General features: G+C 40.8%; 1 protein-coding gene across 4 annotated transcripts in view; it reads right to left on the bottom strand.

The window, feature by feature from the left end:
• Positions 1 to 4222: 4222 nt before the first annotated feature.
• Positions 4223 to 26570, bottom strand: part of LOC131248574 (serine/threonine-protein kinase BLUS1-like) — a 42587-nt gene continuing 20239 nt past the window's right edge. The window contains exons 13-23 of one of the 4 annotated variants that reach the window (XM_058248912.1): positions 25432 to 25568; positions 25173 to 25267; positions 25068 to 25103; positions 24910 to 24969; positions 23215 to 23316; positions 23064 to 23115; positions 22913 to 22968; positions 10328 to 10392; positions 10106 to 10157; positions 5943 to 6056; positions 4223 to 4640 (exon numbers count right to left, since the gene is read on the bottom strand). In XM_058248912.1, the coding sequence (XP_058104895.1) occupies positions 5988 to 6056; positions 10106 to 10157; positions 10328 to 10392; positions 22913 to 22968; positions 23064 to 23115; positions 23215 to 23316; positions 24910 to 24969; positions 25068 to 25103; positions 25173 to 25267; positions 25432 to 25568 (724 nt within the window). In that variant the 3' untranslated portion in view covers positions 4223 to 4640; positions 5943 to 5987. The remainder of the gene's footprint in view (positions 4641 to 5942; positions 6057 to 10105; positions 10158 to 10327; positions 10393 to 22912; positions 22969 to 23063; positions 23116 to 23214; positions 23317 to 24909; positions 24970 to 25067; positions 25104 to 25172; positions 25268 to 25431; positions 25569 to 26570) is intronic. The other 3 variants (XM_058248913.1, XM_058248914.1, XM_058248915.1) reach the window with 3 other exon arrangements.

A 26570-nucleotide genomic window follows, 5' to 3' on the forward strand; every position in this document is an offset into this window, starting at 1 on the left:
TGACCGATAATTGAGTAAACTTGACCGCGAACATCATGAAACTGACCGATAACTAGGTGAACTTCACCGCGAAGTGAATGAAATTCTCAGTCAAGATGTCTATTTCACTTAATTTGCAGTCAATTTTCCAAGTTATGTGTCGCATATTTGCCTGTGAACATCATGAAATTGACCGCGAACTAAGTGAAATTGGTCGTAAACTGAGTGAGATTAACCGCGAAGTGATTGAAATTGACCGCAAACATCATGAAATTGACTGACAATGAAGTGAAATTGACTGATAACTACTTAGAATTGACGTCTTCAACTGAGTTAAATTGACCGTGAACTAAGCTAAATTGACCACGAACATCGTGAAATTGACCGTGAATATCGTGAAACTGATCGATAACTTAGTGAAGTTAACTGAGAACTCTCTTAAGTTGGTGAAATTGACCGAGGATTGACTGAAATTGACCGCGAACTGAGTTAAATTGACCACAAACTGAGTGAAATTGATCGGTAAGTGACTGAAATTGATCGAGAACTCGCTCATGAAGTTGTCGACCAATTTTCGCAAGTTCTCGGTCAACACGATGTTAATTTGAAGCAATTATTGATCAATTTGACTTAGTTCTCGGTCAATTTCACACAGTTCTCGGTCAAGATGTCAATTTCAAGCAGTCCTCGATCAATTTCACTTAGGCCGCGGTCAATTTAACTCTGTTTGCGATGAAGTTCACTCACTTTGCAGTGAATTTCATTCACTGCGAGATACGTCCATTTAAAGTTATGACAGTCCGGATCATCTCCACTTCCTATCAGACCTTTTTTTGGTCCTTCAACGTCCAAATGAGCCACCGCCATCTTCGATCGGTCACAATCCGGTCCCTCGACACCCATTTGATGTTTAAATAGACTTTAGATGGGACCTGACCAACAATTGGAGTGCAAAAAGCTAAGGTGGCGGCGGCCCACACAACTTTTTTTGGGGTTTTTAACTAAGAGGACGACAACACTACCGGTCAATTTCACTTACTTTGCGGCCAATTTCACTCACTTCACTCACTTCGTGGCCAATTTCACTCACTTCACTCACTTGGCAGTCAAATTTACTCACTTTGCGGTGAATTTCAGCCACTTCGTGGTGAATTTCACTCACTTCGCGGCCAATTTCACTCACTTCACTCACTTCGTGGTCAATTTCACTCACATCGTGGTGAATTTTAGCCACTTCACTATTAATTTCACTCACTTCACGGTAATTTCAATCACTTCGCAGTGAATTTTACTCACTTCACGGTTAAGTTCACTCACTTCGCAGTTAATTTCAATCACTTCGCGGTCAAGTCACTTACTTCGCGGTGAATTTCAATCACTTCGTGGTCAAGTTCACTCATTTCGCGGTGAATTTCACTCACTTCGCGGTTAAGTTCACTCATTTTGCGGTCAATTTCACACTCGTTTCACGGTCAATTTCACTCACTTTGCAGTAAGTTCACTCACTTCGCTGTCAATTTCACTCATTTCGCGGTCAATTTCACTAACTTCGCGATTAATTTCACTCACTTCGCGGCCAATTTCTCTTACTTCTCGGTCACCTTCACTCACATCTTTGTATCCTTATGAATAAGTTGGATGGCAACTAAAACATCACAGTAGACCTTAGCAAGGTTTCAACGGTGGGAATCATTGTCCTTGCTGTTTTCTGTGGTGTGGTCCACTTGAGCTTTGGATCTGCCTCAATTTTGGACTCCACATCCTAAAATAATCCAGCAAAATGGTCCTCCTTAGTTTATATATAACACACATTATAGTGGGGCCCACAGAACTTAGTGACGTCAACGGATAGGCTATACCCATAAATAAAATATCTCGTTTGAAATATTCAGCCATTTGATCCCAAGGACCCTAAATAAAATACATATAGATTGCCACCCTAAATAAAACAATTAATGGAAGGTCCTTAGGGTCTTATCACGAGGTATGTGTTATATCCAAACCGTTTGGAAGGTCCTTAGGGTCAAGGTCACATCATAGCCTATACCCATAAAGAAAACATCTCGTTTTGATCGTTTATTTCTTTTCCTTTTGAATATGGATTGCCACCTTAACTCTTGTTTTGCGGGCCTCTAGAGTTTAAGATCATCCAAACTTAAAGATTTTGAGGCAGCTAACAATGACTGTATTTCGTCTGATCAACAGTTAGGATGACAGATGACCATGTTGAGATTTGATAATTTCAAATTACGGATTTATAATTATTATAAAATAAAAGGAAATAGGATGCCAAAAAATATAATATTAAGAACAGGCTAAATCACATGTAATTACACTGTCCTTAAAGCGTTATTCGCTCATTTTCAAACTAATTGAAACTGCTAACAGGTTGCAAGCAAATACATTATAGGATACGACGAACTTGTGTTTAGGTCTGCATTCAGCAAGCACGAAAGAACTACTAATGGAACTTGTAAACATAGTTTTTCCGACGGATGAAAACAAAAAAGAAATTTTCCAAATAGAAAAAGAGATAGAAAACAGAAGATTGGCTTTGGTGCTTAGAACACTGTATTGGTCTTATTCTTATGGGTCTACTGGTTCTGGCCAGCTCAGGTTCATATTTAACCCATTGGCTTGATCATAGAACACTTGGAGCTTGATTAGTTCATACAAGAGAATGAGTTAATATGTTTGAATTGATTGAATGAACCAGACAAGCTTTGTTTATATAGGCAAGGATGGTTGGACATTTTGGTTCAAGGTCATAAACGCAGTGAAGTATCTCTGATTGCTGGTGAGAAACTAGCCGTTTTTGGCAGTTTCTGACCATTTTGCATCTAAGAGACTAGCTGCACGGCTAGCTGTTTTCGACCGGTTACACTAAGCCTCTTAAATAGCTTCACAGCTTCTCAAGTTAAAGATGTCTCTCTCAGACGTCTTACTCAAGCACTCCCAACCTAGTCACCTAAACCATCTCCAAGGAAAGAAAACATTTATGCTGCAAAATCCCTATATAGAATAAGCATATTCTACGTGTGTTGCGCATGGGACCCACGAGGATGTGTTTATAGCATCCAACCTATCCAGCAAGCGTCACCCCAATCCAACCATCACGTATGCCACCATGAGATGATTGTCCATTGTTTCTACAGTTTAGCCCACCTAATGATTTTCTAGGCTTGATTAATCGAGAATTCCTTCGTCATGGTTTACCTCACATAATGCACGGTTTGGATACCATGTACACAACATAGTGATCCCTAACACTAAAGACAACCGTCTAAAAACCTCTATATTCATGTTGTGACCTGATGGTTCGATCAGTCCGATTTTTGCAGCATCCAACTTTCATGGTGAGCCAACCCTTTTGGACAGTTTGGATGCCATATACACACCCGGTGAGCCCTGCATGCAGCACTTGCAGAAACGCTCACCGTAGGATGACTAGTACAGGAACCAGCCTCTTAAGAGAGCCATTCTTTTTTCTCCCTCTGTTTTTTTTTTTTTTTTAAAAAAAAAAGATAAGAAAGGATAGCACCGAGAACGGTGACCGTTCATTTGTTGGGCCTGACCCAAGTGTAACTCTCTGAAAACACGCAGATGGCATAAGACTACCTGTCCGCATGGATGGCTTTCCATTTTCCATTTTTCTACCGGCCCACTAGATGAATGGCTCCCAGTAAGATCACGGACCAGATGCCCTGTGCCAAACTTTGTAGTGCGTTTGGGCATTCTGCCTTTTGAGGTAGGATGGATGTGCTGCGCCCCACTGCCCCTCCGCTCAGACATCTTAGGGCAGGCTTCTACATTTTCCATTTATAGCTTGTTTGGATTCACAGAAAGAAAGCATGGGAAAGGAAATAATATTTCTCAAAATCACATGGAAGAAAAGATTGTCCCCTGTTTGTTTTCAATGAGATTTTCCTAGAAAATTGTGCTCGTGTTTAAGAGTGTTGCCCAGCGAAATGAAACTTTATCGCACACAAAACGTGTGGGATGTTTGAAGATGGATGGTGGCACATGGCATATGATGGAACATGTGGGAGTGCTTGAAGCTGGGCGGTGGCACAGTGGCACATGCGGGGTGCTTGAGGATGGACATGGGTTGCTTGAAGTAGGACGGAAGCACATGTGGCACAAGTGAGGTGCTTGAAATTGGATGATTGCACATGTGGCACAAGTGACACATTGGTATATTAGACATGTGGGAAAAAGAAAAAGAAAAAAAAAGCACCAGATGGCAAAAAAGACATTTCTAACAACATTTCCGATGATAATACAGTCATTGGATGCACAATTACACGTCGACCGCCATCTCCACGACTATTGGCAGCTTAACAAACATGTGAGTGGTTCGAAAATAATCGCCCACGCGGCTTTACCATTACATGTGATGGGCTGATTGTTATCTCCATGTGAACGAATGAAGAGCGAGATGAAATTGGTAGTGTTTTCGACAGATACATATACCTTGAGGAACAATCTCATTTATTTATCTTCTGTGAAGGCTGCAATTTCTCTCAGAAAGTCCCTTTGATAAATAGTCGGTGATTGTGGTCGAAGGAATTGGGATGCCTCGTCTGCTTCTTTCTTCAGGCTCTAATATGAGGAGTGATGGCGATCGCTTACCAGTAAAATAAAATGGGAAAACATATGGGCTGCATTTGAAATCAAATGATATGAATTGCGAACATCAGTTTAGTTGAGCAGATATGAGAAAAACATAAGAACGATTGAAAATGAGGAAGTATCTTTTAAACTGCGGCAGCATTCATTTCAATTTCAGCTTGACAGGATGGAACTGCAACTGGGAGCCTAGTACAATATGAATGCTAAATCGCCAATTTGGCTATTTTCACATTATTGAACTAATTTGCAATATTACAATTAGACTCGGTGGTGCACCCAAACACACTTCTTTATGGGCCAGAATATTGGGCAGCTAAGGAACAATATGTTCATAGGATGAGTGTTGTTGAAATGAGGATGTGGAGATGGATGAGCAGAAATACAAGGAAGGATAGAATTAGAAATGAATGCATTTGAGAGAACTTAGGTGTTAGCGTCAATACATAATGAGACGAGGAAAATAAGAATTGGATGACCTCGCCATGTGAAATAGAGTTCAAGAACCACCCAATCAGGAGTGAATAGATTCGAAGGCTATAAAGGGCAAGAGGAAGGCCCAAAAGGACAAGGAGTTAGTAAGAAAAGACTTGATGACCTATGGCTTACTGAGGATATTGTCCTCGATAGAGTGGACTCGCAGAACAGGATTTGCGTAGCCGACCCTATGTAGGGATTAAGGCTTACATGATGATGATGATGAGTGCATGGGCCATGTTTAGATGCACAAGTTGACTTTGAATCAAGAGAAAATGACAGAACAATGGCTTGAAAGTAACACAATTGCAATTTGGAGCCCAAAACCTCAATGTGAATGCTAAGGAAATTCAAATTTGGTCATTTACACTTCAATGTACTGATAATTCATTACTCAGATTGTGCACCCAAACTCAACCATAAGGATATACATTTGGGACTTCATTGTTCCCAACACCAACATGATGCACTGTGGCCAAATTGTAGTTGAGATGAGAACATGAAAGTTGTAATCATCTCACTCTTGCGCAGAATGGCTGGAAAGCTCTAGCCGACTTTATGCAGGCTAGGTTTTCCATTCCACATGCAATGGAAGCCCTGCCAGGATCTCATGGTTCCTAAGGCCAACAGGATGCACCATGGTGAAATGCTGAAATCATGTTGAGATAAGAACAGCAAGGCTGTAATTAGGGGGCAACATCAAAACAGGCAGGAAAATGCTAGTCCACTTAATGCAGGTTCCATTTTCCCCAATGCCCCTAAACAAAGCATATTGAGAATGCTGGGGATGCCTGGCCAAACACAGTTTGGGAAGTACACCCAAAAGCTACCTAACGCAAAGGATGGATGTTATTTACCTCAATCTACACGTTGCTATTTTTACAATCTCTGTTATTCTTCTTTCAGTTGTCCTTTTCTCTTCTGCTCTTATCTTCCTCTCGACAATATGCAGCATTTAGCTGCTGTTGTAACTGAAAACAAAAGACAAGTCAATCCACACCGAACTGATAAAGCAAAGCCTACTGAAAGATGAGAATCCCAAAAGAAAATGACCAACTCAAAGAGGGAGATACTAAAGAGCCCACGCATGCAGTTAAGTGGCATAAATGCCTTAATATTCCTGTCAGGAATTTAAGATGCTGCACCCTTTTGCAACCCACTTGTGATATCAGTAGCAGAGGTTAGGTGAGTAAGCATGATAACATTTAACTGGTGAGGACACAACTGTAACTGTCTTTGAATGCTGGATAAAAATATGCAAGAATGCAGATTCACATGATTTTAAATTAGAAATTTGTATTACATTCTCCAAAATCACAAATCTTGCATGAATTTTGAACTGATTTAGCAAACTAATTCACAAATGAGGTTATTTCCACACTCAGTGCAAAGTGATTCTGGACTAAAAGGATGAACCAAGATGTGACACAGTGGTGCAGGCCCACAACCAACCTAGGCCCACTATAGGTCCCAGCAATGGTGTAGGCCTATAGCTCACCGTAGGGCACAACATGTGCTGATTTTTTAACTGTATTATAGATTTGGAGGCATAAATCAAGGATTGCAAGTTACACTTTTTGGAAGATATGGGGGTTAATTTAAAGATGTGATTGGAGATATGAGGAGGATGTGACTGAAGATATGGGACTGATTTAGAGATATACTTAGAATTATTTTTTATATTTGCTTTTACTATTATTAGACTTTTACCATCTTAGGTAGATTAGATTGATTTGAAGTCAACTATGATTAATTTGAAATCAAATCAATCTCTTAGTTAAGGGAATTCTCATTAGAGATTCACTTAGAGTCTATAAAAAGGAGGGCGGTGTAGGAAGTAGGCATTCCAAAATTTTCAAAGTATTGAGTTTTCTTAAGTTTTGTAAAAAGAAGTTTGATATTAATAAAGTATTCCTCCCTCTCTACTCAAATATTCTTCTGGGTGTACTCTTATCCATTTCTTTGTGATTTAGGTGTCAAGATCTCATTTACTCGATAACCTGGTTGCACCATTTTAGTATTAGAGTGGGACATCTTTGGGAATTTTGTGCTTTATATCATCTTCTAATGGTATAAAAAGGTAACACAGGAAGAGTTCAAGCAAGTAGCTCCATTAATCTGCGCACTTACAAAGCGAGTAGATCAACTTACACATACAGTACGCAATTTCGTTAATCAAGTGGGAGACCTCCGGCATGGAGATAGTCCATAGACCGAAGTTGGAACACATGGACTAGTCAGGAAAGGTTCCCACCAAGGTCCAGACCAACATAGGCGACCCCGGCTTGTGAAGACACCAACAATCAAAGAATCTTCAATTGTTGGAATGTAATAGAGAACCTGGAATAACGGTAAATATTGTGAAATTCCATGGTTGGTTGCATGCTAACGACTTGATTGATTGCCTAAGTAAGATGGAAAAGGTATTCGAGTACAAGGAAATCGTGAATAATCAGAAGGTGAAGTTAGGGATGATGAAGTTTTCCGGTCATGTGTTAGCATGGTAGGATGATCTCCAAGCCGAACGAATCTGTCAAGGTAAGGAGAAAATAAATTCTTAGGAAAAGATGAAAAGGAAATTAAAAAGGAAGTTCCTATCCACGACTTATGCACGCGACCTCTATCAAATATGTCATAATCTACTCCAAGGGACAAGTCTGTAAATGAATACACCGAGGAGTTCCATACATTGGCATTACGGGCAAAGTTTCAGAAGTATAAAGACCAAAAGATTTCAAAATATCTTGAAGGTCTTCAACCCAGATATCAGAAATGAATTGCCATTTAAAAATATATTTAAAATGTCCGATACATATACACTTGCATTGAAAGCCGAGAAGATAATTAATTGGGGACTTGAGAAATGATTTGGCGCCACATAAGAGCCGTCATTGACGATGGGGTATCGTGCTAACTTCTCACGTAAGGCAAATACAGGGCCTCCCACAAGCCGAGAGACGATGGGCCAGCATCCAACAATGAAGCCAAGCCCCAATCTGTGGGGAGGTGGTTGTGGACGAGAGGTTAGTGCACCCAAAATGGGACAAAGCAACACTACTTTCACGTGCTTCAAGTGTGGGCAATAAGGACATTGTTCTTTTTTACTGTCCTGAACATTAGTCCACAAGTAAATTTGTTTCAAGAGAATATGTTGAAGACACCCCCGACCACATTCAAACGAAAGTTGGAAGTTGATGAAGAATATGAATAACATGCATATAAGGATAAGGTGCATGTTAGGGAAGATGCAACAGATGTGTATAATGATAGGAGAGAGTTGTTGGTTATCCAACGGACTATACTATCAATGCCTTGGGTGGTTGATGAGGGGCGATGGTTGTGACATAATATCTTCCGTGCCACTTGTACTTCTTGTGGGAAGATATGCACAATTTTGGTAGACAAGGGGAGCAATGAGAACATTGTCTTACAATAAATAATGGGTAAATTAAAACTATCCATGACCTTATCAAATTCATTGGTTCAAGAAATGGGAGAAAATTTTGTTCACTCCAAGGGCTTAGTTTCTTTCAATATTGGATCCAAGTACAAGGATGAGGTGTGGTGTGAAATGATCCTCATGAATGCATACCACATTTTATTAGAGAGCATGATTGTGGGACCAAGATATGGTGCATTTGACTCGGGCCTAACACCTATTCTTTTGTCAAGGATGGTGTTAGTATCACATTGCACAAAATAAAACATCTTCCAATACCCAAATCTGATAAAGAGGAGGGTCAAAAGTCACTCAGTGTGTAGAAGTTTAAAGAAGAAAGCAATGACACTGGCATTAATTATGTTTTAGTTGCTAAAGAAAACACGAAGCAGTCAGATATTTCGCCTCCTATACAAGAGCTCCTTTATGAATATGAAGACTTAGTACCAGAAGAACTCCCAGTTGGACTTCCTCCTATGAGGAACATTCAACATAACATATTTTAGTGCCAAATTCCAGTCTACTAAATCTTGCACACTACCGGATGAGTCTGGCTGAACATGCCAAGCTCCACAGATAGGTTATTGAGTTGCTACAAAAGGGTTTAACTAAGGAAAGCATGTCACAATGTGTTGTTCACGCATTATTAACCCTTAAGAAAGATGAATCTTGGAAGATGTGCATGGATAGTCATGCGATCAACTAGATTACTATCAAGTACCGGTTTACTATTTCTCACTTGGAGATATGCTGGACATGGTGCATAGAGTAAAGGTCTTTTGAAAGATTTAACCTAAGGAGAGGATATTATCATATATGTATTTGGTCCAAGGACGAGTGGAAAACCGCATTTAAGACTCGAAACAGGTTGTATGAGTGGCCCATCATGCCATTTGGCCTTTCAAATGCGCCAAGCACTTTCACGAGGCTGATGACAGATGTATTCCACCCCTTTATGGGAAAGTTCTTAGTTGTCTATTTAAATGATATTCATATTTTTAGTCCTGATTCATCTGTTCACCTAGATCATTTACGACAAATATGTTATGTAGTATGGAGGGAGTAACTATTTGTTAACTTGAAAAGGTGTTCATTTCTTGTCTATATGTTGTGTTTTTTGGGTATTTGTGTCTGCAGAAGGGATAAAGGTTGATCACGAGAAAATCAAGGCCATTGCAGAGTAGCCAACCCTATGAACCCTTTTAGAGGTTCGTTTTTTCCATGACTTGACGACATTTTACCAAAGATTTATCCGGAATTTCCGCACCATCATTGCACCTATCACCGAATGCATGCGAGGCAACATCTCTCACTCTTGCACAGTCAACATCACTACTCTTTCTAAACCTAATATGAGGGTTCTCAAATCATCGCTGAGACTCAAAATAACCCTACAAATGGTTCCCCCAAGTATATGGACAAAGGTAGTTACTTTTGTAAAAGTAGAGCTATCTATCATAAAAGTCGCGGGTGAAATTAACACATTAAGAATCAATAGTATTCTACGTACATTTGAAATTCAAACTGGGAAAGTCACTCTCAGGAAAAGAACAACTAGGTGGATTGCCATCTCTATCTCACCTGTATGTGCTTCTGCTTTGCTGCACTCAATTCATCAGTTAGATTGGCCATCCTGCAGGAAATGGTATTAGAATCACTTCACATTTGATTTCTCTAATAAAAACTGTATTCTCTTTTGCCCAAGAAAATTCAAGTGTCAAGCAATACTATAAGCACGAGAACAAACTGTCAAACCATCAAGGTTGCCTGTCAAATTACTTGATTTACATGAAGATGACCAACCTGGCTTGTAACTCTGAGATCTTGATAAGCAACAACCGCTCTCTCTCTGAGCTTGTGCTCTCAGTCTGTTCAAAAATGACCCAAGGATTTTTATTTTTATATAACAAGACAATACAATCATTAATTTAATAAGATATTGTAAAGATCCAATCGAATGATTGGCTAAGCAGCACATTTATTATTGACACATTAACAATTATTTAGATAAATAAACCATTAAGCAGCACAAATACAAATGGGCATGGTAACATGAAAGCAAAAGACCCAAGAGAAAAGGAAAAGATGCCAAGTAGTCCTTTCTATCAAACTCCCAAGCAAATTCCCATTGGAAGACAATATAGCACTGATGAAAAATGCATCACATATATGAAAAAGATTAATTTATAAGTAAACAAAGTGTCACATTGGAGATGCATCAAAGATAAAAGTACAGAGCTTTAAAAAGAAAAAGAAAATAAAGGAAATAAAGCAAAACCAAAAAAGAATTAGTAAAACTGGTCCTGTTATTAACTTGAGAGTGGATACCAGAGATGTCAACATGCTCAACCATATTAATCAAACTTCCTTGCAGATGCATACAACTGTTGAGAATAGTAAGTTGTTGCTATAGCTCCTTTTTCACCTCTCATCATTCACATCTTCAACTCCAATAAGTTTATATGCCTTGGATTTGTTTTCCCGGTAACAATCCCTCGCTAGTGTTTTCAGCATTGGTATCAACGCATGCATCACACCCTTGGGATACAGAAACATATCGGGTATCTCATACGAAATATCGCATGTATCACATAATTTATCACTATTTTTGGGAAACATTGGGAAATTGGTTGAATTTTTCAATGAAACTTCGGGGGAGATGAAAAATAACATCATTATGTACTTAGAACTCAAAAGATCACAAAAAAGTACACATAATAAGTTTCATTTGTACAGGGTCATAAACTATGCGCTGTCTAATAGAATTGATGCAACTATATTAAGCATTAGTTCATATAATTTATAAATCATGGAAGACATGAATGAAAACACATTGAATTAATTATTTTCAAAAGTTATATATACAGCGTACAAGTAATTGAAATTAAATTGTCCAAATTATGTCTCATAACTTAAAAATTAGGTTTAATTCCTCATCTGACGATGAGATTGGTGGACATTTACTGGACAGATAAGAATGAAAAATATCCAGTGGTCTTGTTTCAAGGAATAAGTGTCCACGAATCAAAGGTCGGGATTGTTCAAACAATCTGATTTTGGGACCATGACTTAGCGGCAGTGGGTTCCACAATTTAATTGGTTCAGTTTGAGTTAATATATAACATGTGTACAATTCAAGTGCATGCGTATCAAGTGTTATACGATGCCAAGGTATCATACAACTCCCCCTCTTTAAACAGAGAATACTTTGATACTCTGGTAGAGTGTCATGTGTGATACATTGACCAAAAATAACTCTTATTCGGTCTCCTGCTTGTTTGATGAGCTGGTAGTTACAGTATAGCATGTGCAAGTGATCCAGGGTTCAATCTCTGGTAGTGTTGCCTTTATTAAAAAAAAGAAAAGAAAAGAATAATAAGAATAATAATAATAATAATAACTCTTAAAGAACAACATGTTCATAGGATGAGTGTAGCTGAAATAAGTATGTTGACTTGAGATGGATGAGTCTTAAGATGAGGAGTGATGTAGGGACATGTGATGACCCAATCCTAGATGCATGTATAATCATATTATGTTTAAATAAATATATGAATCAACTAACCCTTTCCAATCAAAGGGATTAGGTAAATCTCAACACAAAGATGAAGTCATTCCGTCTGGATCATGTCCCTTAGCATAAAATCACGTAAACAGTAAAAATGGAGGACCTAGGGATACGAGGATATCTCAGATCTAGCATAAGTCAGTCCACGGTCAAGTTTGGATTTGATTCTACTAACTAACCATCCTTTTTTTCTATTCAAACTAGAAGGGGGATATCCAGAGAGGAACAAAATGGGTGAAGAATGAAGGGTTCTAGATTAAGAAAGTACGGGTCCTTTGTCGTCAAAAGAAAAGAAGAATAATGATTCTTACCTTTTCTTACACCTTGAAGATCTAGAAAGAAGGAAACCTGAAATCGGGGTGGAATTCTCAACACCCAAGGGTCAATCTTGAAACCCTAATCTTTTGAATAAAGAGGAAGAAAAGATACGAATTTTTATTCATTCAATAATAATGAAAATAGGGTTTCTTACAACGTATATATAAGCTATGGAAAAAGTAAAAGTAAACTAAAGCCCCCGAAAACAAGAAAAATAACAAAAAGATGAAAAAAAATAAAGAAAGTGCAATAAAACCCCCGAAACAAGAAAAAAGAACAAAAAACGTTTAAAACTAAAACACCTGTGTGGTATTGTGTGAAATCCGACCCATGGATCTATGGTCAGAATGCGGTCATGCGGCACCTGCACTCGTAGCGCGCCAAAAAATGGGTCCAATGGACCCAGCGTTCATCCACATCAACTCCTCCGCTCCGGTACTCTGTCGGCGATGCCTCCTCCTCTGGTACACTTTAAAGGGTGCACCACTGATGTCCACATCAATTTTCCCCGAGTATGAAGAATTCGTCACTGGCGAAAGTGAACTCTTGTGTCTTTCGAGCAAATCGATGTTGATGCGCTGCAGCTCTGCCTCTGTGATCCCAGAGTTATCTGTAATGGCCTTGTTCCTTCATTTGACTAGGAATTTCTGGAAACCCCCGGAGCGAGTGGAAACTGCTCTAGAGTCCAAAATTTTCTCTATCTCGTCTCTTCTCGGTGCAGGTGGAAGAGAAGGTAAGATCGGTATAGGAAGATCAGGCTGTGGCCAAGGTCCATATATAGGGGGGTCTGGGAAGAAACAGGAGAACCGGTGGATAAAGGTAATGGCTCATGAAAGGGAACTAGATCTTCCACATTAAATGTGGAACTGATACCTATGATAATAGGGATATCAACAACATAAGCATTCAACCCCAACCTTTTCACAATTTTATGTGGGCCTATGCTACGGGCATGAAGCTTCTTCACGAATCCAAAGTAGAAACCGATCAGACCTAATACGAACCATGACATCATCTCCAGGTTGAAATTCCATAAATCTTCTATGAGTGTTAGCAGAAAGTTTATAATATTCATTACTTGAATTAATCTTCCTCCTAATCTCACTATGCAATGTATGTATATGCTGGGCGAAGGAGTATCCTAACTCTAAAGGACGCTGTGGGGTAGCCATGGGGATCAAATCTATGGGGTCTCAAGGTCTAAGACTTGAAACAATTTCAAATGGGCTCATTCCTGTGGACTGAAGAATTATACGCGAACTCTGTTGTGGGAAGAACAACGTCCTAGGTCCTGTGGTGGTCTCCAACTAGACATCTTAACAAATTCCCTAAACTACGGTTCACTACCTCTGTTTGACCATCTGACTGGGGATGATATGTTGAAGAAAACTGGAGCCTCATACCCAAAAGATGCCAGAGAGTCTTCCAAAAATAACTAGTGAACCTAGTATCTCTGTTAGACATGATGGGACTAGGTACGTGAACTCTGTTTGACCATCTGACTGGGGATGATATGCTAAAGAAAATTGGAGCCTCATACCCAAAAGATGCCAGAGAGTCTTCCAAAAATGACTAGTGAACCTAGTATCTCTGTTAGACATGATGGATCTAGGTACTCCATGGAGTCACACAACCTCCTAAAAGAATAAGTGAATAACTTAGCAATGTGGGAGGCATCTGAGGTCTTATAACAAGGTATGAAATGGGCCATCTTAGAAAATCGATCAACAACCACGAGTATGGAATCGTGCTTACGAATAGTCTTGGGAAGCCCAAGTACGAAGTCTATACTGACATCTTGCTACGGGGCTATGGAATTAGCAAAGGAGTATATAAACTTGTATTTTACTTCCTCTGCTTTGCCAGTTGACATGTCTGACACTACCCTACAATCTTAGCCACATCTCGTTGGAGATTAGGCCAATAGAAACGATCAGACACAAGGGCAACTGTTTTATCTCGAGCAAAGTAATCTGCAATCCTTCCAGCATGCAGCTCCCAAACTAGAAAATCGCGGAGGGATGTGCGTGGGATATAGAGCTTGTCCCTTCTAAAAAGATATCCATCTGTAAGGACGAACTCTGCACTCCTCGAGGGTGGGTCACTAGACAATAACGCATAAATGATCCCAAAATCAGGACAGTTTAAGTACTCACCCTTGAGTTGCTCAAAGCTTGTAACTTCAATACTCATGGACCGCAACATCATGATATGACCGCTAAGCGCGTCAGCAACTTATTTTCTTTTTCGGCCTTGTGCTTAAGCACAAATGTGTACTCTTGAAGAAATTGTGCCCACTTGGCATGCCTAGGGCTCAACTTATTTTGAGAGCTCAAATATTTCAATGCCTCATGATCAGAGAACAGGATGAATTTTTGTAGTAATAAATAATGCCGCCAATGGCGCAATGATTGCACAACCGCATAGAACTCCTTGTCATAAGTGGAGTAGCGTTGTTTAGCCTCGTTCGGCTTCTTACTGAAAAAGGCCACAGGATGTCCCTCTTGGCTTAACACTCCGCCTATGGCAATTCCTGATGCGTCACATGCTACCTCAAAGGCTTTGTGTAACGTCTCGGAAAAATCTGTACAAAGACCCGAGTACCACCTCAGGCAGAAATCTCCAAGGACCGAAACCTTTAGAAATTAGATGAGGATTAACCAAATGCTAAACTATATTACCTGTGAAATTAGCACTAATCACTTTAAATATGATCTGCAAGACCCAAACCGTGCAGAATCATTACCACTACATTACCTTAAAACTTAGGATCAATCTCAAGTCCTAGTTGCTCTCGGGAGCACATCAAAACTCCGTATCGGACCTGAACCGCACGTCGAAAGTCCGATAACTACGAAACTATACAAATATGACCGCCTCGTTGGACTTCACAACCATCCCGGAAATCAAGTCCTAATGGTATCCAGTAACGCACAACTTGAGCCCGGAGCGAAGTGTGTGAGAAACGTGAATACCTTTAAGAAATAAACCCAAACTTAAGTAAACTGAGTCGTTCACTTGCAGGTCCAAATATAAGGATTCAGACCGTCAGAATCTGACCCAATTACACCCTTGGATTAGGAAAAATTTCCAACACATGTCAGTACGCTAGTGGCCCTGATCGAGCACCGATGACCGTTGAACTGAAACTGGTCCGCCACGGTCGATCTGCAAATCCGATCAGACCAAAAACTCAGCTTGACCTAGATCCAATATCAGGGAGCTTAAGTCCGACTGCACACAGAAAATGGGCCTCTAGAAGTGCTCCATTAGATCGAAATGAACGCTCTTTGGACATAACCTAAGCATACCTTGGCCCTGGGGCCATTCCCATTGGTCCTGGGCCTATATAAGGGCCTTAAACCCCCTCTCTCTCATCTCATACGAATTTGGGAAACCCTAGGAGAGAGGAGAGAAAAGAGAAGGAAAGAGAGAGGAAGTGGAGCGTGTACTGGCGTTTGTTCTTGGGATTTAATCCTACCACTCCACACGTTTATCTATCGCGTCTGTAGCGATATTCCGGTGTTTCCGACAGCGTACTTGGGTAAGAAAACCCAACCCTAATCTGTTTTAGGGTATCATATAGTGTTAGTGGTGAAATAGCTAACCTAATTCATGCTATAGGTTGCCATTCTGCCGTTGACAAAGACTAAATGTCTAAAACGAATCCGTTACGCGTTACCGGCGTAAGGTGCGGACTATACATGTTTAGGTTATGGTTTTCAAGGCTTTCAATGTCAGTTAATAATTTATGACTGACTTGAACGTTGTCACATGCTTAATTGTGATGTTTCCCGCACTTTACACATATATATGAACTATGTTGAATATAGTGTATTCTACGTGTTTGTTGATATGTCTGAATGAATATGGAATTTGAATTTGTGCTTGCCATGATTATTAGCTATGGATATATGCTTGTTGTGTATGTGGCAACTCTTTTGAAAAAGGGGCTTGCCGGGATGTACGTTGTAACTAGTCTATTACATGTATATAATATGTGTAGTCTAAGTGTTTGACAAAATGTCTGAATGAGTAAATGCTTGTTTAATGGTATGACATAAGGGCGTTGAGACAGGATCCTCAACCCCCTTATCTATACTTATAGTTTCCATATGTAACCTATCTACTATTATGTGATTTGTGATGAAATGCCTATGTATGTTGACATGTACATAATGTGTTTGTTAAAATGCTCAAATAAGATCTCTATGTGGATTGATTATCACATGTTGTTCTTGACTATCTCATGTGAAATGAATTGTTTGGAGTGTGTTTGGGACTATGGTATAGTCCAGGCAATCGGTAACAGGTCCTGGGTTAGTGACTGAGGTTGTTTCGCTACACCGGACGTGTTCGATGAATCCAAGTCGTACTTGGGTTGTCGATAGTGGTTAGGCCACGCGGAGTGCTTACGCGCTCCATGTCGATCGGCTCGACGTGCGCTCGTTCCAGTCGAGCTCGTCAAGTAACCCGATTGACCCGATGTATGTTCACCATGTATGGACGCTACTACTTGAACCTAAGGTACCAAACTCACTTTGTGAAAATCCCGTTAACCTTGGTACCTCGATCCGCTAAGCTCATGAGCTGGGCATGGTGGTATGGGACACCGTGGTCGTGCTGTCGGCCTACGCTGGGGTGACGAGCCTCCCCATAGTGACCAGTGAGCAACTCAAACTCGTGAGCCGAATACGGTGGTATGGGACACTGTATTCGAGCTGTCGGCCTACGTCTAGGTGACGAGCCATTCATAGTGACCTCGAGCATACTCTAAGACTACGCTGAGGTGACGAGCCTCATCATAGTAAACAAGAGTATAAACCAGGCATGCATCGAGGTGACGAGCCCTTTGTAACGACCTGTAACCGCAACATCGTATGAGACTAGCTAGGACTGACGACCCTAGAATGGATCATCGTTTGGAAAATGATATAAGGGAGGTACCTTAGTTTCCCAATCTTCCTGTATGAAAAGGCCTAATAAGAACTTGGTAATGACGCTCATGCACCGTATTGCATGTGCCGTTTGGCGTTGGGTAGAGCATTGAGGAAGTGACTGACATGCCGCGACCGTGAGATGAAGATCGCAGAGGGAGTGCAGGTGAGGGCAGGGATCATTATTTCATATCATTCTTGCATTAATAAGAGAACTTAGGATCTGATTGTTGTATTGCGTTATCATTACTGCTTGACTGAATTGATAACATGTTAATCTTTGCTTTATTGTTCCATTGAATTGATCACTCACTCCCACGTTACGGGACGGTGTTTTAAATACCAACCAGACCCTGTTGTAGTTTCAGATGATGGCGCAGCCTGCGAGGCGAAGCCGGACTTTGAGGATGATGAAGAGGCATTCTCATATATGCAGTATTCAGGCGGGTTCCTATAGACCGTTCTGATCGACGGGGCTTCAGGGCTTATACTTGTAGTGGATCATCACTTTTTGATATTTTGTATTTTGAAACAACACTTGTAACTATTTGACCTGGCAATGCGTTCATACTTTAGGGACGTACAATGGTTTATATATTTTATACACTTATCACAGTCTTCCGCTTGCGTAAATTCAACTGTCCCTGGAGTATGATTTGCTGATTTAGCTTAATCTCATTCATGTTTTATGCACTAACATGGACAACATTAAATCATCATTATTTATGTTGCATAAGTGATGCATTGGAACTTGGGAGTTGGGTACCTGCTCCACCCCCGATTTTCAGGGTGTTACACTTTGGTAAAGTTAGGTAGGCGCATGACTGGCGCTTCCGTCATCTTCTTCTTAATTTCTGAGAAAGCACGTGCCACAGCTTTAGTCCATTGAAACTCCCATTTTTGTATGTAATTTGTGATGGGAGCCATAATTGAGCTAAATCCACGGATGAACCACCGATAAAAAGTAGCTAGGTCGTGAAAGCTTCGCACATCGTGTATGGTACGTGGCTCGGGCCAATTGACAATGGCCTTGACTTTCTTAGGGTCTGCAGACATACCCTCTAACGATACAATGAACCCTAGGAAGATAACACGGGAGGTCAAGAAGGAACACTTCTTGAGGTTCGCATAGAGCTTTTCTGTGCACAAGGCGTTGCAAACTTACCTCAAGTGCTCGATGTGTTGGCTAGGGGACGTACTATAGATGAAGATATCATCGAAGTACACAACTAAAAACTTGCCTATAAAGGGTCACAACACCTGGGTCATCACCCTCATAAACGTACTTGGGGCATTGGTTAACCCAAAGGGCATAACCAGCCACTTGTACAGCCCTTCCTTCGCCTTGAAGGAAATTTTCCATTCATCCCGAGCGAACACAAATTTGGTGATAACCACTCTCGAGGTCAATTTTCGAAAAGATAGTAGAGGTGACCATCATGTCGAGCATGTCATCAAGCCTCGGGATGGAAAACCGATACTTGACAGTGATCTTGTTTATGACTCTACTATCAACACACATGTGCCACACGCCATCTTTCTTAGGTGTAAGAAGCGCGAGTACGGCGCAAGGGCTTAGACTCTCACGAATGAATCCATTTTTAAGCAATTCATCCACCTACCTCTTCAACTCAGTATGCTCGATAGGGTTCATTCTATAGTGAAAGAAGTTTGGTAGGGTTGCCTCTGGGACGAGATCTATCGCATGCTGAATGTCTTGCATCGGTGGAAGCTCGTCTAGAAGGTCCTCAGGAAAGACATCCGGAAACTCCTTTAAGACCGGAAGAGCCTCCTGAGGTATCCCTATAACAACCTCAGGTGTACTCTCCCTAGCCAGTAGGCCGTACACCATAGTCCCCGCCTTGGTCTCTCTCAAACTCCTTAGCATCTAAGATGTGGAGAGACTTCGACTGTGGTGCCCTTTGACTCTTAGGACCGCCTGGGGACGCAACATCTTTTGCTCCTGTTAACGATTTGGGAGGGAGCGGGCTTAAGAGAAGCTTATTTCATTCATGCTTAAATACACAATTATTCGTACGCCCAAATATTATGACATCTTTGTCATAGAACCATGGCCTTCCTAAGATGATATGACCAACGTCCATTGTGACCACATCACACCACAACTTGTCCTTGTATGGTCCAAACTCAATTGGAACAAGGCATCACTGGGTCACAGGGAGGGATGTTGCATCCACCTAAGAAACTTTGTATGTATTGGGGTGAGGGATTAGTTTCAACCCCAGGCGACTCAAAGTAACTGGGGAAATTACATTCTCACAGCTCCCGCTGTCTATGATCACTTCGCAACTCTTTTCTTCGCACTTGGCGTAGGTGTGGAAAATGGTGGTTCTGCGCCAATCTTCACTTTCCTTCATCTGGGTCAAGGCGCACCTCACTATTGCAAGTGGGATAGCCACAATATCATCCTCAGCATCACTAGCCGGTTCAAGGGAGGGTATAATGATCTTCTCATCATCCTGGTCACCATCAACTTTATCTGCCACTTCATTTGTGGGTTGTTTAGAAACAAAGGCAATGCGCACACCCTTATTTGAACACTCGGCAACAATGTGACCCATACCACCACAGCGGTAGCACTGCCCTGGCATCGCGGGCCTAGTACTTGGTCCAACCATATTGTTACTTCGATTTTTGTTAACTGGTTGGGTACTAGATTGAGATCTGGGTTGAATTCCAACTTGGGGTCTCACTCCCTGCAGAGCTACTCTAAGCGTAGTAGGTCGAAAATCAATTCTCCTCACATTGGATTGGAGCATACAGTGCTCCAGTTCTTGTACCACTTCGTAAGCATATTCCAGACTGGTGACCATGTGAAGCATGAGCTCCTGCTGAAGCACAGGCCTGAGGCCACATACGGAAACGGGAGAGAACCACAGCAGGGTTCTCATCCACATCGTACCTCATCATATATTCATCAAACTTGGCGATGTATTCAGTCACCGTCATGGATCTTTGGCACAAAATGTGTCATTGATCCAATAGCCTCTGCTTGTAAGAAAGGGGAACATACTTCTCTCACAACAACTCTTTCATTTCAATCCAAAAAGAACTGACCCCTCTCCAGATCGCTCACGGCGATGCTCCACATTTCCACAATATAGTTTTGCCTGGCCCACCAATTTCATCTTGGCGAAACCGACTCATCGTGGGTCTGACAGACCGTGCCACTCAAAGAAGTGGTCCATGTCTGCTAACCAGTCGGAAAAAACTTTGGGGTCCAATCTCCCATCAAAACTGGGAGCGTCAACCTTGATGCCCTTCATGACCCTAACAACAGAGTCCTCATGCTCATGATATCCTTGGAGGTGCTGACGATGCACCCCGTCATGGCCCTCCCATTGGGCGGGAAGAACAGGATTACAATTGTGTGTGAGTGGTAATGGATATACCCCATCGTGCCTATTGCCAAGCCCACGGGACCAGCTTGTGCCCAAACCATCCTTAGGCGGATCAGGGCCCACAACTTGGGACTTATCGACAACCTTGGTGTTAGGGGTCGCCTGGGCTCTGCCTACGGTGGCGGTTGGAATACCAGCCTCTAGACGCACGACTTTCTCCTCTAGACGTGTGAACCTACCATCCTGATGCGCAAACTGTTGCGCGTTATCATCTCTCAAGGTTCGAAACTGTTGATCCATTCTCTTAGTTAGGCCCTCCATAGCCTTGGCAAATTGATCGGAATCCATGGTGTAATGGAGACCGAATCCACGACTAGTGCGCATGGGCATACACCAGGAATAACAAGTGAATAGTCCTATATCTATGTGTGAGAAAGGGTAAAAACGATTATACCAATGCAATACAACTACCCTATATGGCCTAGATCTATATAGGGACTCAACAAAACCTAGGAAAAAAAGGGCTAATTAAACTCAACAAAATATGTCCCCTTCGCAGAGTCGGTACGCGGGTCGAGCTTATCCTAGATGCATGTATAATCAGGTTAAAGAATGTTCAAATAAATACACGAATCAACTAACCCTTTTCAATCAAATGGATTAGGTAAATCTCAACACAAAGATGAAGTCATTCCGTCAGGATCACGACCCTTATCATAAAATCATGTAAACAGTAAAAAGGGAAGACCTAGGGATATGAGGATATCCCAGATCTATCATAAGTCAGTCGACGGTCAAGTTTGGATCTGATTCTATTGACTAACCATCACTCTTTTCCGTTTAAACTAGAAGGGGGATATCCAGAGAGGAACGGAATGGGTGGAGAATGATGGGTTCGAGATGAAGAAAGTATAGGTCCTTTTTCGTCAAAAGAAAAGAAGGATGATGATTCTTACCTTTTTTTGCACCTCGAAGATCTAGAAAGAAGGAAACCTAAAATCGGGGTGGAATCCTTAATACCTAAGGGCCAATCCTGAAACCCTAATCTCTTGAATAAAGAAGAAGAAAAGATACGAATTTCTATTCATTCAATAATAATAAAAATAGGGATTTTTCACAATGTATATATAAGCAATGGAAAAAGTAAAAGTGCACTAAAGCCCCTAAAAACAAGAAAAATAACAAAAAGACGAAGAAGTAAAGAGAGTGCAGTAAAGCTTTTGAAACAAGAAAAAAGAACAAAAAATGTCTAAAACTAAAACACCCGCGTGGTAGGGTGTGAAATCCGACCCATGGATCTATCGTTAGGGTGCGGTCATGCCGCTCCTACATTCGTAGCGCGTTAGAAAGTAGGTCTGATAGACCCAACGTCCATCCACATCAACTCTTCCGCTCTGGTACTCTGTCGGCGACGCCTCCTCCTCTGATACACTCTAAAGAGTGAACCATCGATGTCCGCATCATGGAGGTTAGCATTAGAAATGAATGCATTTGAGGGAACCTGGTAGTACCGATAGGTAATAAGATGAGGGAAAGTAGACTTAGATGGTTTGGTCATGTGCAATAGAGGCTGAGAACTGTGCCGGTTAGGAGTGAGTTAGTACAAGTTGAAGGCTCCAAAAGGACAAGGGGAAGGCCCAAAAGGACATGGATGGAGGTAGTAAGAAAAGACAGTTTATGGTCTAACTAAAGGTTTGGCCCTTGATAGAGTGGAATGGTAGAACAGGATTCATGTAGCCAACCCCAATTAATCGGTATAAGGCTTAGATGATGATGGTGAGCTTTCTAGCAATTCGGGGTTGGCTTTTAAGATATATCAGCAAAAATCTATGACTGGCTCTCATTAACCTCCCATTTTTATCCAGGCTCTTGGAAACTAACCACGGCAACAACTCACATTGACAACATTCGCGTAACTCCACAGCCCCACCCAGTACTAACCCCCAGCCCAGAAAAACAAACAACAAAAGAAAATTAACCAGTTACATTCCTAGGAAACCAAAGCATTAGTCACTAAATTCCCTAATAGACTTTATAATTTTCTTGCAGTATCAGTTCCTTTTGCAAACATGAGAAAACCTCATCACAAGACTGGCCACAGTACAGTTCAGGCACAAAGAACATGAGAAAGAGTTTTCAGAAGAATGGCCACACTACTGAGGAAATGAAAAGGGTGAAAGCAGGATAGGAATGATGTACTAACTGATGTATCATTCTCTGAGTTGCGTGTTTGTCGAGTCAACTTCTCAGTTTGAAAACCTGAATCGTAATTTAAGTATTACAATAGGAATTTCTGCAAAAGCTATCTTGTGAATTGGTACAGAACTGCCACAATAAAAGGGATTTCAGCTCACCATCCACTATCTCAGTTTGTTGCAAGCTATTCAACAGATTCACGATGAGATCCTGAAAGTTAAAAGAATGTCTAAGTAGAAGATGATGAATAGGAAGAATGTTATAAAAATGGGATATTTTCCCAGAGAAATCTAAATCCGTCCACAGTACTTGTTGTAATGCAGTCTGATGAAAAAGGTTCTGAAGGTGAGGCACGAGAATTGATGCAGGTATTGCACTGTTGCTGACTTCCTTGGGTGACAGACAGTTAGGCTGAGCAAACAGTCAAAGAAATGCAGCATCGATTAAATTATATATAAAACGTAATAATTGTAAGCAAGAAATGATGAGAATATTATTTTTATTTATTAGTGCAGCAAAATCCCAGTGTGCAGTTCATATTAATTACTGAGAAACAAGAATCCAATGCACATTGTCGAGAAGTTAATTTTAGTGGATTCCATGCCAAACAATGGAGAAGGAGAAGGGTCTTCCTCGGACGTGACCACTTTGGTTGTTTGGACAGCTAAGAAAAAGATGGATTCCACTAAGCAATTATTACACTTTAACATACTTTGAATTCTTGGAACAAGAAACAGATGACTGTTGGGAGAGGAATATGATATTTCCACTTGCTATCCAAACAAGAACTCTAAAATTGGAATCCATGTTTAAATGGTGCTCATGGAAATCATAATTAGATATCCTTTTCCTTTCTTTACTTGGATTCCACGTATCCAAACAGGCCCTAGAACTAGAAGTGACCGTTAAGGGTATGGCAGTACGTTCAGAAGTACTTTATAACGATATTTCTGTGTAGTATCAGCTACCACGAGATCCACAGTGTTCACCTTTCAACTAATTTCATCTAAAGTCCCCTTCCAAAAAATTTCACTACCTCTTAAACTCAGGCAAATTTAACCAGTTGAACCTAATCCCTTTTTTATTGGTAACACCCTTCTTCTTTGTAGTAAATTGATGATTTTGCCACTGAAATCTGTCTATTATTAATTAGAGGTGTATGATGATTCTGATCTTAATCATCTCCATCTTTCTATAACCAAAACTATTGTTGGTCTTCTGATCCAATTGTTTTTATTATCATACTTAATTGACAAAATTTGAGTATCTCGGGGTCCTCCTGAATCCCTTTCAGTATCTACAACACTACTAAAAATATATTTCATAACATTTGGGTACCTTTTGCTTACACTTTGGTGCATGAATGTGGCACAGAGACCTGTCCATAGCACATAACCATCACAAACAGGAACACATGTACGAACCAAATTGGATATGAAACTTCAGTTCAAACTGGATACTTTGTATTTGTTACAGTTTTTTAGTAAACTTGACATGAACAAAGGTGACGACCTTGATTGTGATGGTCACAGTGCATGATCATATTTTCATAGTTTCAACCTCTTTTTCACAGGAGTATGGGATTCCCATATGTTAGTAGGACTAGTGGATATGAAACACACATGCACGCACGCACACTTTTTTATACTTGTTTTCACTTTACTCTTCCAATCTATTTCTGATTTTGATTTCAACTTCTTTCAACTGAAATAAACATTCAACTTATCATCCCAAAATTTTCGGTTTCTGGCTTGGACAATACACTATTATTCTAAGTTTTTTATCCTCAGGCACACCAGGCAGTCCTTTGGGTGCCCTTTCCCATGTTGTTCTTTTGAACTGATACTTAATTTCATTTCTCCTGTTTCACCAATAAGAGTTTGAAGATGTAAGACTGTAAGTGCAATCCTCTGAACAGAGAACATGTTTCATGCTCTATGAGACCCAGAACCAATGTCATGTGGAAGAGATCAAAGAAGAAAATAATCAGGTAACTATACATACCACTTGTCGAGAATCAACTAGCCAATCACCAACGCTTGCAGATTTTCTTAGAGGAGAAACCTGAAACATGTAATAGTGCTAAATGTGAAAAAAGGAACTAAACAATTTCAATGATGAAATTTCTTTGTGAAATGTAATTCCTGACATTTACAACTGACCTGAGTAGATCTTCGTGAACCTGTACATACTGGATCCTACATTCCATATTTCTCTTCAGTAGAGGTTATTGAATTTAGAACAAAGATATAAGGTCAGAAATTTACCTTTGCAAGTTCCACAGTTTCTGATGTCACAGAGAACCGGCCTTTTACTTGTACCACATTGGCCTTTGGCTTATCTTCCAAAGAATCTCTGAAACCTACAGAAGAGAGGATTAACAATGCAGGGTTTCCTTAGCCCTGCAATTTGGGCTCATAGACAAAGCAGGGTTTGTGTCACGATGATTAATTCTTATGCTTACAAGCTTTTTAACAACATGTGAAAAGGGCAATTAGTTCAATATAAATCTAACAGTATTATTACCTCCTGAAGACCTTATTGGAGCTGATAGACTGTTTAAAGAAGCTCGGGTTGGAAGCATTAAAGGCCCACTAAAGCTTGGTGCTTTCCGTGGATTACGCTTATATTTCTCAGCTGCTGGTTGGTTGTCACTTTCACACCTAATAACAACGACAAACCAAGAAAACACATTAAATCTACCCTTTGATGCATGAAAAATAGTTTCTGCCCTATGCATGACACCTATAAAGGTAGAGCTGTAGAGGAAATAGTATTTCCATAACCTGTGGATGCAAAGCCCATATCAAGAAAGCATAAAACATGATAGCTGTCCTACAAGTACAACTAAATAAGGAACGCATTCCTTTGGTTGTCATCAATGAGAACATAAAAGACTTGTTGACGCAGGACAACTAACCACTTGCTCTAAAAGCTCGAACTGATAGAGCGAGGCAAATCAATCCCTTTACCTCATAGCCCATGCCCCACATCTCATGGGTTAGGTCTTTGGCTGAACCCCCCTCGTGGGCCCCACATCACATGGGTTCCGCATCACATGAGCCACCTGCCTCACATAGGTAGGGCCTGCCTCACATGAGCCACCTGCCTCACACATGCCGCCCACCCTAAGTGTGCCCCTAAGCTCGGTGTGAAAATGCCCCTACATTAATCACCCCCGGTGAGGAGTCTCGAACATAAGATCTCCTGCTCTGATACCGCTTTGACGCAGGACAACTAACCACTTGCTCTAAAAGCTTGAACTAATAGAGCGTGGCAAATCAATCCCTTTATCTCATAGCCTAGGCCCCCCCATCTCATAGGTTAGGACCTCGGCTGAACCCCCTCGTGAGCCCCGCATCAATAAAAGGGCTTCCCCAAGATCCATGGGCCCAACCCAAGCCCCGCAACTGGCCCATCAATAAAAGGGCCCAAGCCTCCTGATTAGGCATCTAGTTATCCAATAATCAATTAGTCAAACTTCTTAATTGCATTTTTATCCCTTGTACATCTCTTTTATTACTTTTCTATTTTTATAACAAGTTATTAGTTGTCAATGACATTATAAATCTTCCCTATATGTACATCTCAAAGTTTATATAAGGGCTTGGCATGAGTTATAAGAAGGCTTGAATTGAATCAAAATTCTAGAATTGTTGTCTTCG

The sequence above is a fragment of the Magnolia sinica genome, chromosome 6, assembly GCF_029962835.1.
Source record: "Magnolia sinica isolate HGM2019 chromosome 6, MsV1, whole genome shotgun sequence".
Lineage (NCBI taxonomy): Eukaryota > Viridiplantae > Streptophyta > Magnoliopsida > Magnoliales > Magnoliaceae > Magnolia > Magnolia sinica.